The 17046-nt window shown below is 37.9% G+C and overlaps 1 protein-coding gene across 1 annotated transcript in view; it reads left to right on the top strand.

The window, feature by feature from the left end:
- The window catches only part of LOC140158016 (meiosis-specific protein MEI4-like), a 33910-nt gene extending 16864 nt beyond the window's left edge, over window positions 1-17046 (top strand). The window contains exons 2-4 of the mRNA XM_072181265.1: window positions 13681-14000; window positions 14783-15213; window positions 15807-17046. Coding sequence (XP_072037366.1) covers window positions 13691-14000; window positions 14783-15213; window positions 15807-16184 — 1119 coding nt within the window. The 5' untranslated portion in view covers window positions 13681-13690 and the 3' untranslated portion in view covers window positions 16185-17046. The remainder of the gene's footprint in view (window positions 1-13680; window positions 14001-14782; window positions 15214-15806) is intronic.

Raw genomic sequence — 17046 nt, 5'->3', positions numbered from 1 at the left:
TGTGGTATATAGGAAAAGAGTAGCACAATTTTATAGGAAAAGGTAGCACAAATTTTGAAAGGGCAGCACATGTATTGTGTGGTATATTGGAAAAGGGTAGCACAATTTTGAAAGGGCAGCACATGTATTGTTTGGTATATTGGAAAAGGGTAGCACAATTTTGAAAGGGCAGCACATGTATTGTGTGGTATATTGGAAAAGGGTAGCACAAATTTTGAAAGGGCAGCACATGTATTGTGTGGTATATTGGAAAAGGGTAGCACAATTTTTGAATTGGCAGCACATGTATTGTGTGATATATTGGAAAAGGGTAGCACAATTTTTGAATGGGCAGCACATGTATTGTGTGGTATATTGGAAAAGGTTAGCACATTAGGGCAGCACATGTGTTGTGTGGTATATAGGAAAAGGGTAGCACAATTTTTGAAAGGGCAGCACATGTATTGTGTGATATATTGGAAAAGGGTAGCACAGTTTTGAAAGGGCAGCACATGTATTGTGTGGTATATTGGAAAAGGGTAGCACAATTTTTGAAAGGGCAGCACATGTATTGTGTGGTATATTGGAAAAGGGTAGCACAATTTTTGAAAGGGAAGCACATGTATTGTGTGGTATATAGGAAAAGGGTAGCACAAATTTTGAAAGGGCAGCACATGTATTGTGTGGCATATAGGAAAAGGGTAGCACAAATTTTGAAAGGGCAGCACATGTATTGTGTGGCATATAGGAAAAGGGTAGCACAAATTTTGAAAGGGCAGCACATGTATTGTGTGGTATATAGGAAAAGGGTAGCACAAATTTTGAAAGGGCAGCACATGTATTGTGTGGCATATATGAAAAGGGTAGCACAAATTTTGAAAGGGCAGCACATGTATTGTGTGGTATATTGGAAAAGGGTAGCACAAGTTTTGATAGGGCAGATAGGGCAGCACATGTATTGTGTGATATATTGGAAAAGGGTAGCACAGTTTTTGAAAGGGCAGCACATGTATTGTGTGGTATATTGGAAAAGGGTAGCACAGTTTTTGAAAGGGCAGCACGTGTATTGTGTGGTATATTGGAAAAGGGTAGCACAATTTTTGAAAGGGCAGCACATGTATTGTGTGGTATATTGGAAAAGGGTAGCACAATTTTTGAAAGGGCAGCACATGTATTGTGTGGTATATAGGAAAAGGGTAGCACAAATTTTGAAAGGGCAGCACATGTATTGTGTGGCATATAGGAAAAGGGTAGCACAATTTTGAAAGGGCAGCACATGTATTGTGTGGCATATAGGAAAAGGGTAGCACAAATTTTGAAAGGGCAGCACATGTATTGTGTGGCATATAGGAAAAGGGTAGCACAAATTTTGAAAGGGCAGCACATGTATTGTGTGGCATATAGGAAAAGGGTAGCACAAATTTTGAAAGGGCAGCACATGTATTGTGTGGTATATTGGAAAAGGATAGCACAAATTTTGAAAGGGCAGCACATGTATTGTGTGGTATATTGGAAAAGGGTAGCACAATTTTTGAAAGGGCAGCACATGTATTGTGTGGTATATAGGAAAGGGTAGAACAAATTTTGAAAGGGCAGCATATGTATTGTGTGGTATATATATGAAAAGGGTAGCACACATTTTGAAAGGGCAGCACATGTATTGTGTGGTATATAGGAAAAGGGTAGCACAATTTTTGAAAGGGCAGCACATGTATTGTGTGGTATATTGGAAAAGGTTAGCACAATTTTTGTATTGTGTGGTATATTGGAAAAGGTTAGCACAATTTTTGATAGGGCAGCACATGTATTGTGTGGTATATAGGAAAAGGTTAGCACAATTTTTGAAAGGGCAGCACATGTATTGTGTGGTATATTGGAAAAGGGTAGCACAATTTTTGAAAGGGCAGCACATGTATTGTGTGGTATATTGGAAAAGGGTAGCACAATTTTTGATAGGGCAGCACATGTATTGTGTGATATATTGGAAAAGGGTAGCACAGTTTTTGAAAGGGCAGCACATGTATTGTGTGGTATATTGGAAAAGGGTAGCACAATTTTTGAAAGGGCAGCACATGTATTGTGTGGTATATTGGAAAAGGGTAGCACAATTTTTGAAAGGGCAGCACATGTATTGTGTGGTATATAGGAAAAGGGTAGCACAAATTTTGAAAGGGCAGCACATGTATTGTGTGGCATATAGGAAAAGGGTAGCACAAATTTTGAAAGGGCAGCACATGTATTGTGTGGCATATAGGAAAAGGGTAGCACAAATTTTGAAACGGCAGCACATGTATTGTGTGGCATATAGGAAAAGGGTAGCACAAATTTTGAAATGGCAGCACATGTATTGTGTGGTATATTGGAAAAGGGTAGCACAATTTTGAAAGGGCAGCACATGTATTGTGTGGTATATTGGAAAAGGGTAGCACAATTTTTGAAAGGGCAGCACATGTATTGTGTGGTATATAGGAAAGGGTAGAACAAATTTTGAAAGGGCAGCACATGTATTGTGTGGTATATATGAAAAGGGTAGCACACATTTTGAAAGGGCAGCACATGTATTGTGTGATATAGGAAAAGGGTAGCACAATTTTTGAAAGGGCAGCACATGTATTGTGTGGTATATTGGAAAAGGGTAGCACAATTTTTGAAAGGGCAGCACATGTATTGTGTGGTATATAGGAAAAGGTTAGCACAATTTTGAAAGGGCAGCACATGTATTGTGTGGTATATTGGAAAAGGGTAGCACAATTCTTGAAAGGGCAGCACATGTATTGTGTGGTATATTGGAAAAGGGTAGCACAATTTTGAAAGGGCAGCCCAATTTTGTATGGTAGCAAATGTATAGCATGTGACAAGGGTAGCACAAATTGTTTAAGGGCAGCACATGTAAAGTATGGTATATGGTCATTTTCACGGTAAAGGGTGTAACTTTTGATTTTTAGGGTCAAAATTTCAAACCACTTAAATATGTTTCTGTTTACTGAAATCATGCATAGAAACAACTTAAATTCCAGTAAAATAATGTTTCAAGGCTTAAACCTTTTGATTACTAATAAAAAAATTGACATTTGCATAACATTTTAGTAAAAATCTAAGAAAAAATGTATTTTACATAACCTCAGAAAATTTTGACATGAAAGCTGGAATACATGTGAAATTCCATTCCAAAGTAAGTCAACAGATATAAGTTAAATTTTATACCATGTTTTGCTATGTTTGTAATTGCAGTTTTGAAAATTTTAACATCAAGTGTCATTTACAATGGAAATTTCCAAACCTTAAACATATTTTTTAAGTTTTAACTGGATACCTAAAATAATTTGAATGTCTAACTTCATGTACAAATACTACTTGATGAAAGGAACCTCCCAGCCAAGTTTCACAGAAATTGGAGTTATTTTTAGAATTGGCAATTCAAGCGATTTGTGTTTCGGAGGCTTCAGTTAACAACACAGGTGATCATAAAAGCAAAATATTTAGCTAACTACTACAAGTTGACATAAAAAAATAGGTAAAAATATCACAATTACTAATTTTCATGCTTTGCTTCTAAGTATTGAATTTCAGTTGTGACAAAATTAAATTATCACAGCAAGTCATTTTTTTTGTTTTTTAGTCTTCATGTTAACAATTGTTAAACATTGCAGAAGTAGTTTTTTTGAAAACAACAGTGTTGGGATCATCTAAGCTGTTATTTTCTTGTGTGTATTGAATCAATGATTCTATGCGGCAGATATTGTAGATTTATCACACATTAATTTTTTCACCCATTTGTTAAGTATGGTGTTTTTTGCATGTGAAGCCTCCGAAACAGGCTTTTTAAGGTATCAGTATATTTTTCAAACATTAACCATAATGTCAATTTTTTTTTTAATTTATGACATTTTGCACATATCAAGTAATAATTACAATGCAGATATCAGTATGAAACACACCAATTTAGATATGCATAGATGATAATTAAGTTTATTGTTGTTTCGGAGGCTTCATTTGTTTCGGAGGCTTCAATTGTTAACGGAAAGTTTGTATTGGGTCCCATTTTCAAACGGTGATATATATCTCCACGATTTAAAAACATGTGACTTGAGGATCTACTTTGCTACATTTTGATAATTAGATTGGATGAGCTCTTTTATTTATATTTGCACAAGCTTGCTGAACAGTTTGTTTCGGAGGCTTCAAAAAAGTTAACGGAAAAACGGCTATTTGAAGTCAAGATTTTATAAAAATTTTAAAAGCTTGCAAATCGGCTAATTTTTGTTACCCATTTCAAGTTAAGATAACAACTGTTATGAATCAAGAAGAAGTGAAGAAATAACCAAGAATTATGAACCAAAGCTACACCCACAAAGTTTGTTAACAATTATTAACGGAAAATGAAGCCTCCGAAACGACAAATATTGAAGTCCGGTTCTCAAAAATACAGGGCCGTTCACAATTAAATCTAATGTGGCAGTGTTTACTGAACATATGACTGTACTTTCAGGATAAGAAAAATTATCCATGAACTAACTGAAGAAAACACAGGGTTTTACAAAAATGTTACTGTTTTTTATAGTTTTTCAAAATGGCAATATTAAGTACATTTAAGCCTGCTAAAACTGAACGCAGTAACTCCCAAAGCTGATTATGCTACCCAAGGTAGCTGCTAACTAGATGACTTATGTGGCCAAAAATCATGGAATTCTGTGGCTTTTATTAGAACACTACGGTTTAAAATGTTAAAAATCCAAAGTTACACCCTTTACCGTGAAAATGACCATATATGGACAAGGGTAGCACACGTACATGTAGCGTGCTATATTGGAAAAGGTTACCACAAAAATTTCAAGGGTAGCACAGATTTTTTTAAGGGTAGCACACGATAGTGTGCTATAATATTGGCAATTGTAGCAAAAATGGTTGATGGGCAGCACATGCATAATGGTATATAGGTCAAGTGTGTAAAAAAGATTATTAATGGGCAGCACATGCATAGCTTGGTATATTGGACAAGGGTAGCACATTTTTGTAAGAGCAGCGCATGTGTTGCGTGGTATACTTGAAAATGTTAGCACATAAGGTTGTACCCTTTTTGGACTCGTAATTTACTAAAAATGTGAAACGGTACCCTAAACAAGTTGATCAGTTTCAGAAAACTACCCTTTTTCTTGATAATCAGTGTTTTTTAGACCCTAAATGCGACACTAGCGTAACTTGCATTGCCTAAAAAAAACCCACCCCATATTCCTTGTTTTTTGTTCACGCATGCGTACAGTTTATGTGAGTGGCTCCCGGTCAAATTTGATCAAATCCTCCTGAAAACCATACCAATGTATTGCTCTCGTCAAATGGATTCAGAAAAACTATAGTTCGACATATCTCCGATGTACATTTTTTGAGTTATAGGGGAAAGGTCAAATGTCAAAATTTCAACTCCATGGGGGGGGGGGGGGGGCAAAATTTCTATGATAAAAAATTGTCTCATATTGATCTGCTTGCAAAAGTATTAAATAAAAAGGAATATCTATCTGTTTCACCCGTTTTTGAATGGTCTTTATAAAGACCAAGAAATTCCAATGTGTCGATGACGGGTCAATAAAATTGGTTATTCTGATATAATAATTCTATATGGAAATGAGGCCATCCTAATGCCGCTGCGCTTGTGTTGAAATTCTGCTTACTTTTTAATAGAATATTATATTATTAATTTCTTTCATACAGGTTCCTTGCTTGTCAGTAAGGCCAAAAATAGTTTGACTGGCGTAACCCCCCGACCGACCCTAAAATTAGGCCCGACCTACCTATTTTTTTTTTTTTATGTTCCGCCAATCAAACATTTTTTTTTTCTTTATATATTGAGATATTAAGCAACGTGCTTGGTCAGTTTTATCTTTTATTTGGAATCCAGATATTCTTTATTTAAACACCAGTTAAGAAATTAAATGAAACTTCGACGTTTACAGAGAGTATATTTAGCTGACCATGTAGGCCTACCAATATTACCCATAGGGAGATTAAATACTGGAAAAACACACTCTTGGAAACCCGTGAGGTCTGTTTGCTATTCATGGTGGCATCGTATTTGTAACAGTGAAGACCTTAGTGGATAAAGTAGTTAAGTGCCAAAATAACAGTTTCGAGAAAAGTGGGTTTAAAGTTATGAATTGTTTCTATTGACCTCAAACTGAGATATTTTTGTATAAAACTTGCTGTAATGAATTGTACTTAATGTAGCTATCAATCAACGATTTGTCATTTATTGATTTTTATAATCAATAATCAGTATTTTGTACTTGACTACTTTTTCCACTAAAACCATGGTTCAGATTTAAACAATTGCATTTTTCACAAAATTGAAAGTTAATAATAGTTAAAAGTATACATTTTTAAAATGCCCATATCGAGAAGAACAATTTTGTGTATCATTTATGCAAATCGGATGTTGTTGACAATTTGACTTCGTTTGACCTTTGATTGACCTCGACCCTATAACTGCTAAACAAATCGGACTATTTTTAAGTTTTGACCCAATTTGACCCCTCAAGTGACCCCTACTTGTAGGGGGTCAAATCGACCAAAATTTTCAAAAAAAAATGTTTGACCCTAGTGACTTATAATCTGCCAATAACATAATTTCGTCAAAATGGCACTTGACTACTTTATCTACTGGGGTCTCGCAGGTGACGTTATGATGAAGAATCGCCACACATTGCGCAAGTAGGCCTATAATAGGCCTAGTAGGCCTACCCATATCACTGATTAAATTTTTGGCTATTCGACATACAGATTGATATCTGAGTAAAAGGAGGAGGCCATTTTTATTTTATTGTTTTGAGAGGTAGGCCCCACAGTGTCATCGCCTCGATATCTTCATGGCAGAAATCGCCATGGTAGATTGAATCCACCGCCACGCATGGTCATTATACATATCGACTATCACATCTGTTCAAAATATATATTCATGTGCAAGGAACCACATCTGGCTTCTTTATACGAAATCATTTACGGGAGATATTCATCATTTTCTACACCGGTATCCAAAGATTTTCTTCTCATATCAAACTCGTGCATAGCAAATTCACGTGTATCGATCCTGGGTATTTATTTTAGTATCCCTGCTGTACCAGGTAATTATTAGCCAGACGATGTCGCTGTGGGCCCCTCTAGTGACCCCAATGATGTATTTTGCATTTACAAAGCTGTAAAATAAGTTTCAACTTATGAAACATCTTTTTCAACAAGTTATAATTGAAAGTTTACAAAATAAAAAAATTGAAAAATCTTCAAAAAGGAGGAGGGAGCGGACGAGAAACATGTATTTTTTTTACTCGGCCTTATTATTTCTTAAAATAAAATTGCCAAGTAGGCCTAAATGCCAATCTTTCTGTGAAAAAATATTCACACTTTGCTTTGCCATATATTCTTTATTTAAACACCAGTTAAGAAATTAAATGAAACTTCGACGTACGACAGAGAGTATATTTAGCTGACCATGTAGGCCTACCAATATTACCCATAGGGAGATTAAATACTGGAAAAACACACTCTTGGAAACCCGTGAGGCTCCATTTGCTATTCATGGTGGCATCGTATTTGTAACAGTGAAGACCTTAGTGGATAAAGTAGTTAAGTGCCAAAATAACAGTTTCGAGAAAAGTGGGTTTAAAGTTATGAATTGTTTCTATTGACCTCAAACTGAGATATTTTTGTATAAAACTTGCTGTAATGAATTGATATGGATATTGTACTTAAAGGGGCATTTCGTGATCCACAGCCTCATCCCCCACTTTTCTCAAAAAAAGTTGAGATTTTTATATCACTGGAAACCTCTGGCTACATAATGTTTATGTACAAAATATTTCTTGCAGATTAATTCGCTTTGCAAAGATATCGTGAAATTTGAATTTCGTTCTGGTGCACCAGAACGAAATTACAACGCATTGTCTATGGAGCAGTGTAATACACATAATCATGCATAACTCGCAAACGCAAAATCGGAATCAACTGAAATTTTGGGAATAGGCTTTTTTCGTGGTTAAGTACTGAACAATGTAATAAAAAGAGGATGCTAGGATCACGAAACACTCCTTTAATGTAGCTATCAATCAACGATTTGTCATTTATTGATTTTTTTTATAATCAATAATCAGTATTTTGTACTTGACTACTTTTTCCACTAAAATCCATGGTTCAGATTTAAACAATTGCATTTTTAACAAAATTGAAAGTTAATAATAGTTAAAAGTATACATTTTTAAAATGCCCATATCGAGAAGAACAATTTTGTGTATCATTTATGCAAATCGGATGTTGTTGAAAATTTGACCTCGTTTGACCTTTGATTGACCTCGACCCTATAACTGCTAAACAAATTGGACCATTTTTAAATTTTGACCCAATTTGACCCCTTAAGTGACCCCTACTTGTAGGGGGTCAAATCGACCCAAATTTTCAACAAAAAAATGTTTGACCCTAGTGACTTATAATCTGCCAATAACATAATTTCGTCAAAATGTAACTTGACTACTTTATCTACTGGGGTCTCGCAGGTGACGTTATGATGAAGAATCGCCACACATTGCATAAGTAGGGCTATAATAGGCCTAGTAGGCCTACCCATATCGCTGATTAACATTTTGGGTATTCGACATACAGATTGATATCTGAGTAAAAGGAGGAGGCCATTTTTATTTTATTGTTTTGAGAGGTAGGCCCCACAGTGTCATCGCCCCGATATCTTCATGGCAGAAATCGCCATGGTAGATTGAATCCACCGCCACGCATGGTCATTATACATATCGACTATCACATCTGTTCAAAATATATATTCATGTGCAAGGAACCACATCTGGTTTCTTTATACGAAATCATTTACGGGAGATATTCATCATTTTCTACACCGGTATCCAAAGATTTTCTTCTCATATCAAACTCGTGCATAGCAAATTCACGTGTATCGATCCTGGGTATTTATTTTAGTATCCCTGCTGTACCAGGTAATTATTAGCCAGGCGATGTGGTTGTGGCCCCTCTAGTGACCCCAATGATGTATTTTGCATTTACAAGGCTGGAAAATAAGTTTCAACTTATGAAACATCTTTTTCAACAAGTTATAATTGAAAGTTAAAAAAATAAAAAAATTTGAAAAATCTTCAATAAAGGAGGAGGGAGCGGACGAGAAACATGTATTTTTTTACTCGGCCTTATTATTTCTTAAAATAAAATTGCCTAGTAGGCCTAAATGCCAATCTTTCTGTGAAAAAATATTCACACTTTGCTTTAAAAAAATTAAAACATGCTTTAATCTGAATAATTTTTTCTGTTCATTGCAATAATATACATAAAATATTATTACTGTCTTCACATTATAAAATATAAGGAATATGGTGTAATTAAAATCAGTTAAAAATGTGAAAATATAAAACAACGAAATGCAAGGAACTGAGCTGTGTGAGACAGCAAATACGAAAGGGTGTGTGTGTGTGTGGACAAGTGCTGAACATGTACAGTACAGCCCTATGCTACAGTACACAGTGTAAACTGAATGGAGGAGACGGCCACAAGGCCATAGAGCTAACGGTCGGCTAAAAATAAATCTGACCTCGGGGTGTTTGGAGTCGAATTTCTTGACTTAAATTCGACTCCAAAATTCTTGTGTGGTAAAGCAATTATTTCGTCGGGTGTCGCGTGCCAGCTATTATCAGGGATTATGAACATTTTATGGGGTCATCGTACAAAAAGCATACAGGCCACCTTGTAATGAAGAAGGCCTTGCATGCTTGAACATGCCTCAGGCTCAGCAAGTCAGCTTAGTTAGCATGTTACGGTAGGTACTATTAATATAGGCTTCTCTGTCAGTTTGTGTCATATTGGGGATGGTCATGACGGTGTTGCAACGGTACGAGACGGTTTACCTCGTAATCGGAGGGTTGGGTTGCTAGTTCGAGCCCCTGTGATGCCAGGCTTTGGTTGATTATACCCAGTAAACACAAAACATTAAATTGGTTTTAGTTTAGTTTCCTTTTTGTGAAACGTTTTAGATAGGCCTATAGATATTTTAAAAACATTTGCAGTGTAACACTCACAGTAGCAGAGCAGCAGAGGCGCCTGAAGATTTTTTTGGCGGGCCCAACATTTTTGGCCTGCTCTTCAGCGCAAAACGCTGAAGGGGGTGGGTTCGGGGGGTATCGCCTCCCGCACGCAGCACAGAAGCTTTTGAAATGCATACATTTTACATGAATTGTACGTACCGTATTCGTTCCAATAAGCGCCCATGCTTAGGGGGTAGCGCTAGAACTAAACATTCCAGTGTCCGCAGGGACCCCCGAAGTTGCAGAAAATTAAAAAATAGGGGGTCCGGAGTAGAGCTTGGTGAGTCGAGTTGCACAAATGCAGCATAAATAGTATGTCTGCAATAGCGCTAGATTGAAAAGCTGGGGGTCTGCAGGGACCCCTGAACTTGCAGAAAATTTAAAAACAGGGGTCCGAACTCTATTTTGGTGGGTCCAGGACCCCAAAAAGCAACCTAGCGCTACCCCTGCGCATGCCCCAATAAGGGCCCACCCAGGGTATTTTCAATTTGCTAAAGGCCAGGGTACCATTAATGTTGAAGTGACAGATAGATGTCGATACAGTGAAATAGCTGCAGGACTACAAGTAACAAGTCCTGCGTAAACTTGCAATACATTTCCTGCATCAGAAAACTAGAACGTCTCAGGACCCTTTTATAACATACCGGTACGTAAATTTGTCTCTAATAAAAGCCCCTTACAAAAAAATTAGGTAAACAAGGTAAAAAATAAGCGCCCACCCAAAATGACTTCAAAGTTAAGCGGCCTGGGCACTTATTGGAATGAATACGGTACGTACGGTACCTTACATTTTAAAATATGTACCCTAAAATTATGAATTTTACCTTAAAATTATGAATCTGATCCTAAATTTATGAATTTTAAAATAAAATTAAGAATTTTACCTCAGATTATTGGGGGGCTCAGCCTCAGGGGCACCAAAATTATTAAGGGGGCTGGGCCCCCAGGCCCCCCTCCCCCCGGTTCAGGAGCCACTGAGTAGGTTTCATAATTACTGAATCATGGTTTGCACAAAAACGTTTTAATTATAAACGTAAGGTACCGTACAACGTACATAAAATGTGCACAAAAAAAGATATCTAACGAAATCATAACGTTCATAAATGTACATTCCAATACAACCGATTATTTTCGTGTATGCAAGACATAATTTGCCATCATTAAAGCAATAATGTGTGATTTGCATAAAAATAGATTCCTATTTAAATGCTAGTCACTGATCGATAGCTGCTGATCGCATTGGCCCCTTTTAATTTCGAGCCTAAAACGAAGAAAATTGGTATTTCATTCCAGCACCTACCAATGCATGTATTTAGTTCGTCGATTATAATTATCATGATTATCGGAAGTTTAAGTTCACGCAGCTGATGGGATTCAAACAAGACGTATTTAAATGAATAGCAATATACACACAGTTTATGCGTCAGGTCAATGTACAGCGACTACAATGCATGTATAATCTCGCCAATCGTATTATTTATCATGATATCCAAGTTGGTGAAATGATAGGCTTCAAAGAGAATGTACATGTATGCTCTATATAAAATGTTCTTAAGCGATTCAGAGCTTCTGCTAGAGATCTGACCAAGCGGTCTACCAAATGTATGTGCGTCCGGTATTAGAATATGCCAGTCCTCTGTGGCACAGTAGTATCACTAAACACCAAGCTGACCAGATGGAACTAATATCCAAAAGCGCGCCTGCCGTATCCCTTACGAAAATGGCACGCTTTTTTTGCAAGCGTGCAGCATGAATGCGCACACATGTCGCACATGTGCATATGAGTGTGCGCATGCGTGTTTTGGGAAAAACACGCATGCACATGCATGCACCGTGCACGGTCTGCACGCATGCAGGGCTGCATGCATGCAGGAGCTGCACGCTTGCAGGAGCTGCATGCACGCGTGCAGAAGCTGCACGCTTGCAGGAGCTGCATGCACGCGTGCAGAAGCTGCAAGCGTGCAGCTCCTGCATGCATGTTTTTTTCCAAAACACGCATGCACAGTCTGCACGCTTATAGCATGCAGGAGCTACACGCGTGCAGGAGCTGCACGCATGCAGGAGCTTGCCGCTTGCAGGAGCTGCACGCGTGCAGGATCTGATGATAATATACAGGTATTTATATACTTCATGCATGTCTGCTGAATTCAACACTAACCTCATAGACTATGGTTTCCTGGGGGAAAAGAATCGCAAAAAAACACTTTTGAAACTTACGCAATTCGATTTTTCTTGCAGAGACAATTCTTGATATGCTCAACATCAACAAGACAATGATGAAAACCCTAAAATACACTTCAAACTTATAAATTTTCAAAGTTATTGGGAGCTTCTGAGGAGCTAGCACTTCTCTGATCCTTGGCAGTTGGTGACCTCTGATATCCCATACTGCACTGCTGCTTCCTGCAATTATGCGTGCAAGCGGTCAATGCGTGCGCTGCACGCTTCAAGTTTGTGTGCAGAGAATATTAGGTGTGCAAATGCGTGCACTGCACACTTAAAAAATGCGTGCAGGGAAAAATGTGCAAGTTGCGTGCAGCGCACAGTTTATTATGTGTGCAAATATGTGTGCAATTGATACTTGCGTGCATTGCCTGCACGCACATGGCTAGTTCGCACATGAACACGCTCTTGCTCGCTTCTGCACACTTTTGCACACTTATTTAAGCGTGCAGCACGCTTCGGCACACATTTTTTTTTGCCTGCATTTTCGTAAGGGATAATACTCGGTAACCAGTCAGCTCGTATTCAGAGGCTCTGAAGACGCTTGAGCTCTGTTCTCTTGTTGAAGGCGGGAACATCTCCTTAGAGGTTTTGGCCAGAGCATTTTGAAATCAGAGCGTCACAACAGGATGCTCCTTGCTCCAAAAAGTAAAAGACACGGTAAAAACCTCAGGAATGCTCAACAACTTGACCCGCCTAGATGCAAGAGAGCTCGCTACCAAAAATCAACAATTCCAGCAGTTGTGAATGAAATTCTTGATTTGTTGTTTGTCAAAATGTGTTTTTTATATTTCTGTGTTTTTTGATGTACCGTATGCATTGTTAACCAGATGTCTCAGTTTTCTGACTGTATTTCTGGATTTTTATACCGTAATAAATAAATAAATATTGGTGGAGCTACACGCAGCTGATGGCAGTGTTCAAAATAACCGGGGATACCCGGTTTTATTATAAATTATTATAAATTTTACTGTAATTACAGCACTTCAACTCAAGCTTAGTCTTTCACAGAGCATTTATATACACCAATGGCCATTACAATGGTGCAAAAAGTAGAAATTAAAAATTTTTTGAGGGCGTTGCTGTGGAGCAAATCGCACATTATGGCTTTAAAAATCAGCAAAAGTTGCAGCCCCATTCAAATACGTATAGCTAATCTCTACAGAAATTACAGATTCATGTAAAATGTCTTTCTTGGGGGGGGGGGGGCTTCAATGCATGGCTTTTAGCTTTTACCACTGACTAGCCGGCTATGTTAGCACATCATCACAAATAAGAAAGATGCCAAAATCTGAATTTTAATGATCATTACAATCGTCCGTATGAGCAATCCACTGAATGGGCCTTTAGTAAACTGAAATTACCACCCTCCTACAAATTTGATTTGATTTTGATTTCTCAGGTACTTGATAATGATGCAGGAATCCTCCTCAGGACCGGTATTGGAAAATAGCTCATCAGAAATGAATGCAGCCTTTATAAAAAGACTGAAAATAGCGGTTGCAACAGCCATCATAAGAAACAAACCATCCCATATGTCAGCCAGGGAATACACAGAAAATCTCGCAAGAAAACTTAGACAGAAGGAGAATAGTTGGCGAGGTAGGGTGAGGAAACTTGAGGATGAACTGCTCAAGACGAGACAAGAATTGGTTCTATCAAGACTACAGGATGCAGGAATTGAGATCAATGTTATTGAAGATTTTGATTGGAATCATCATGGTGAGTTGTCTACTTTTGATCATACAGGCCTCAACAATAATAGGGGCCATGGGCGTCAATCTCTTGATGAACACATTAGCCAGCACAATTAGCTGACATCTTTTTCCCACTGTCCAAAGCTAGACAAACAACACACAAGTTTCGTGAAAATCAGAGCAACTTTTAAAATTGTGTGATTTCAAAAACTGATCTTTAACCTTTTTGCCACATAACTCCGCAACCACAGGTCGTACACGCACAAAGTTGATATTTTGTGATCCCAGTGGATAATTTGATGAAATCGAAGCATGTTTAATTTCTGACCCCTATTTAATCCTATGGCGTCATATTTCTGGGGTCATTTTGAGGGTCATAAGATTTTTTACATGAAGTTTCCCATAAGATTAAAATATTTAGGTCTTTTTGGCAACTTCACCACGCAAATCTTCAGTACGAAAGGTCAATGTTTGAATATGTTTCAAATGATGGTTGGCTTTACCTCCCATGCAGATAGGCCCACATACACATTTAAGTATGTAATTATTAAATTGATAGGTTTCCTTTGAGGAATGTAATGTCAACAATGTCAAAAAATTGCCATAAAATTGTAGTATCGCAAATCATCAGGAGGACATTCCTCATATTCAGAATGCAATTTGGTGTGTCTGATGTACTCTCAGGCCCCACAAAAATACTATGAAAAGGTGGGTGACTGTGGAGCCTGCAAGCATGAAACATTAAACAATATCCTCTGGGTTTTTTTTATTTCTTTTTTTTTATTGTTTTTTTTTTAAATTTCTTAGGCACTGAAGGTGAATCCCAGGAAACAGAACACCCAGCATCCTGCAATGGAACTGACTTGGTTTTCCCAACACCACCTTGTTCATCCGATGACAATCAGAACACACACCATCATGACACAACTTTGAAAAACAATGCCTTATTTCTACACAGTATATCGCAACTCAAATCAATCCCGGAATGCCACAGGAAAGACATCAATGAAACAGTATTCAGTACTGCACTGACTGCAATCCACCATGTGGAGATCTTTACTGTTGACAATTGTCACAGTGAATGGAATCATGGGAAGGTGTTAAAAGAGGCGGTTAAAGGCATTGTGGGATTGTTTGATGTTAAGGATGTTGGAGATAGTCAGTCTTTATTAGATGCTTGCGAGAGATTTGCGGTTAAACTACTGACATCACTTGTTGAACACGGTGGACTGAATAATGTAAGTATTTAACTTATATTACTTTTAAATGCCATTCTACTTGGAAATGAATGCCTCTCTTAACAGGACTAAAAATCACTTCCTAAGAAATAAGCTGAAATACATGTTCTAATTGAGTCATGTGGGTCCTGTACTGCCTCTGGCTATATGACAACATGTTTAAATGTGGTCACCCTATGACAGATAAAAAACTACAGGGGGAATTCAAATTGTGGAGTAAAAATGCACACTTTGTTTAAGGCATCGGTAATGTAAAGCGGAAGTAAAGGGCTATCACTCAACAAACAATTGATGATGTTCCCCCCAGGCCTACCTGTAACCAGTGTCCGAAATAAGGAAAATCTGGAGGTTATCCCGAGGATAACTAAAGCATAAATTCTGCTTGTCCTCAATACATTTTGGTTGTCCCCATAATGTGTCATACTTTTGGAGGTAAAATATAGTGATTGTCCAGGGGATAAGTACATAGCTCAATATGGTTGTCCCCAGTGATTTTTGGACAAGAGGACAATAGATTTAAGTACTTATTTCGAACACTGCCTGTAACACTCACCATGAATCATTTTGTCTTGTCTTTTCACTTCCAATTACAGAATGGTTATCAACAGACAATATGTTCACTTGTAACCACACTTGGTCGCAGAGATCAACTCCAACCTACCATCCTTCATATGATCTTGAACCATCTGAAGAGGATCTCATCCATGCTACGAAGAACCCAAGAAGGCAAGCAGGATCTTGACTGTGTATTGTACGAGAATACATTCTATCTATGCAGTATCTTTGAGGATGTGGTCTTTGACAAGGGGAGTGATGGTGGAGGACTCAAGAGCAGATTGGAAGGGGGTATGATTGTGAGTCTGCATGATGGATTGGAAGATTGTCTACTGCATATATCAAGGGAATATCCATTGTATGCACAGTTTATATGGAGACTAACAAGCGCTCTGGAATGTTTACATGTGGAATAGATGAGTTTTGATGTTGGGGGAGTGATGGTTGGGAGGGGATGTGATTGTGAGTCTGCATGGTGGATTGGAAGATTGTCTACTGCATATATCAAGGGAATATCCATTGTATGCACAGTTTATATGGAGACTAACAAGCGCTCTGGAATGCCTACATGTGGAATAGATGAGCTTTGACAAGGGGAGTGATGGTAGACGATTTAAGAGCAGATTGGAAGGGGATGTGATTGTGAGTCTGCATGATGGATTGGAAGGTTGCCTACTGTATATTTCAAGGGAATATCATTTGCAGCCTCACAGTCCCCCTCCCCCGGGACTCATATCAGTACACACAGTTCTTATATAACCAATATTATTGCACCTGACCTTTGACTACATTGTGTATAAAAACTCATAATCTTGCAACTTGAGGTCATCCTTTGGACTAGTTTGTTGAACAGAGTACAGTGGCAACTCGTTAACACGAACCCTCGTAACATGAAGTTCCTGATAACAAGAAGTATGTTTTACATTCCCAAGCATACATTTCACATGTTATTAGAACTGGATAACACGAACTCCTGATAACAAGAAGTAAAATTTGAATTCCGCACAACTTCGTGTTAATGAGTTTCCACTGTATATTGAACTACTGGAAGTTAGACATTCTAAAGCACTTGTTTACAGATATGATAGATGAGTACCGTATGTATGAGATCCTAGCTCCAGAAATGATTGGCAACCAGCAGACAGCCCAACAAGATTAGACCATTCGCCTTTGTATCGAAATCTAGAAAGACAAAGAACTGCTATGGTCCAAGACATGAGCCTCAAGTGGCATGCGTAGTTGTCAGACCATATATGTGGTGTAGAACAAGTTGTCCTA

The sequence above is a fragment of the Amphiura filiformis genome, chromosome 7, assembly GCF_039555335.1.
Source record: "Amphiura filiformis chromosome 7, Afil_fr2py, whole genome shotgun sequence".
Taxonomy (NCBI): Eukaryota; Metazoa; Echinodermata; class Ophiuroidea; order Amphilepidida; family Amphiuridae; genus Amphiura; species Amphiura filiformis.
The sequence above is the reverse complement of the archived record's forward strand: the minus strand, read 5'-3'. Positions and strand labels throughout refer to the sequence as shown.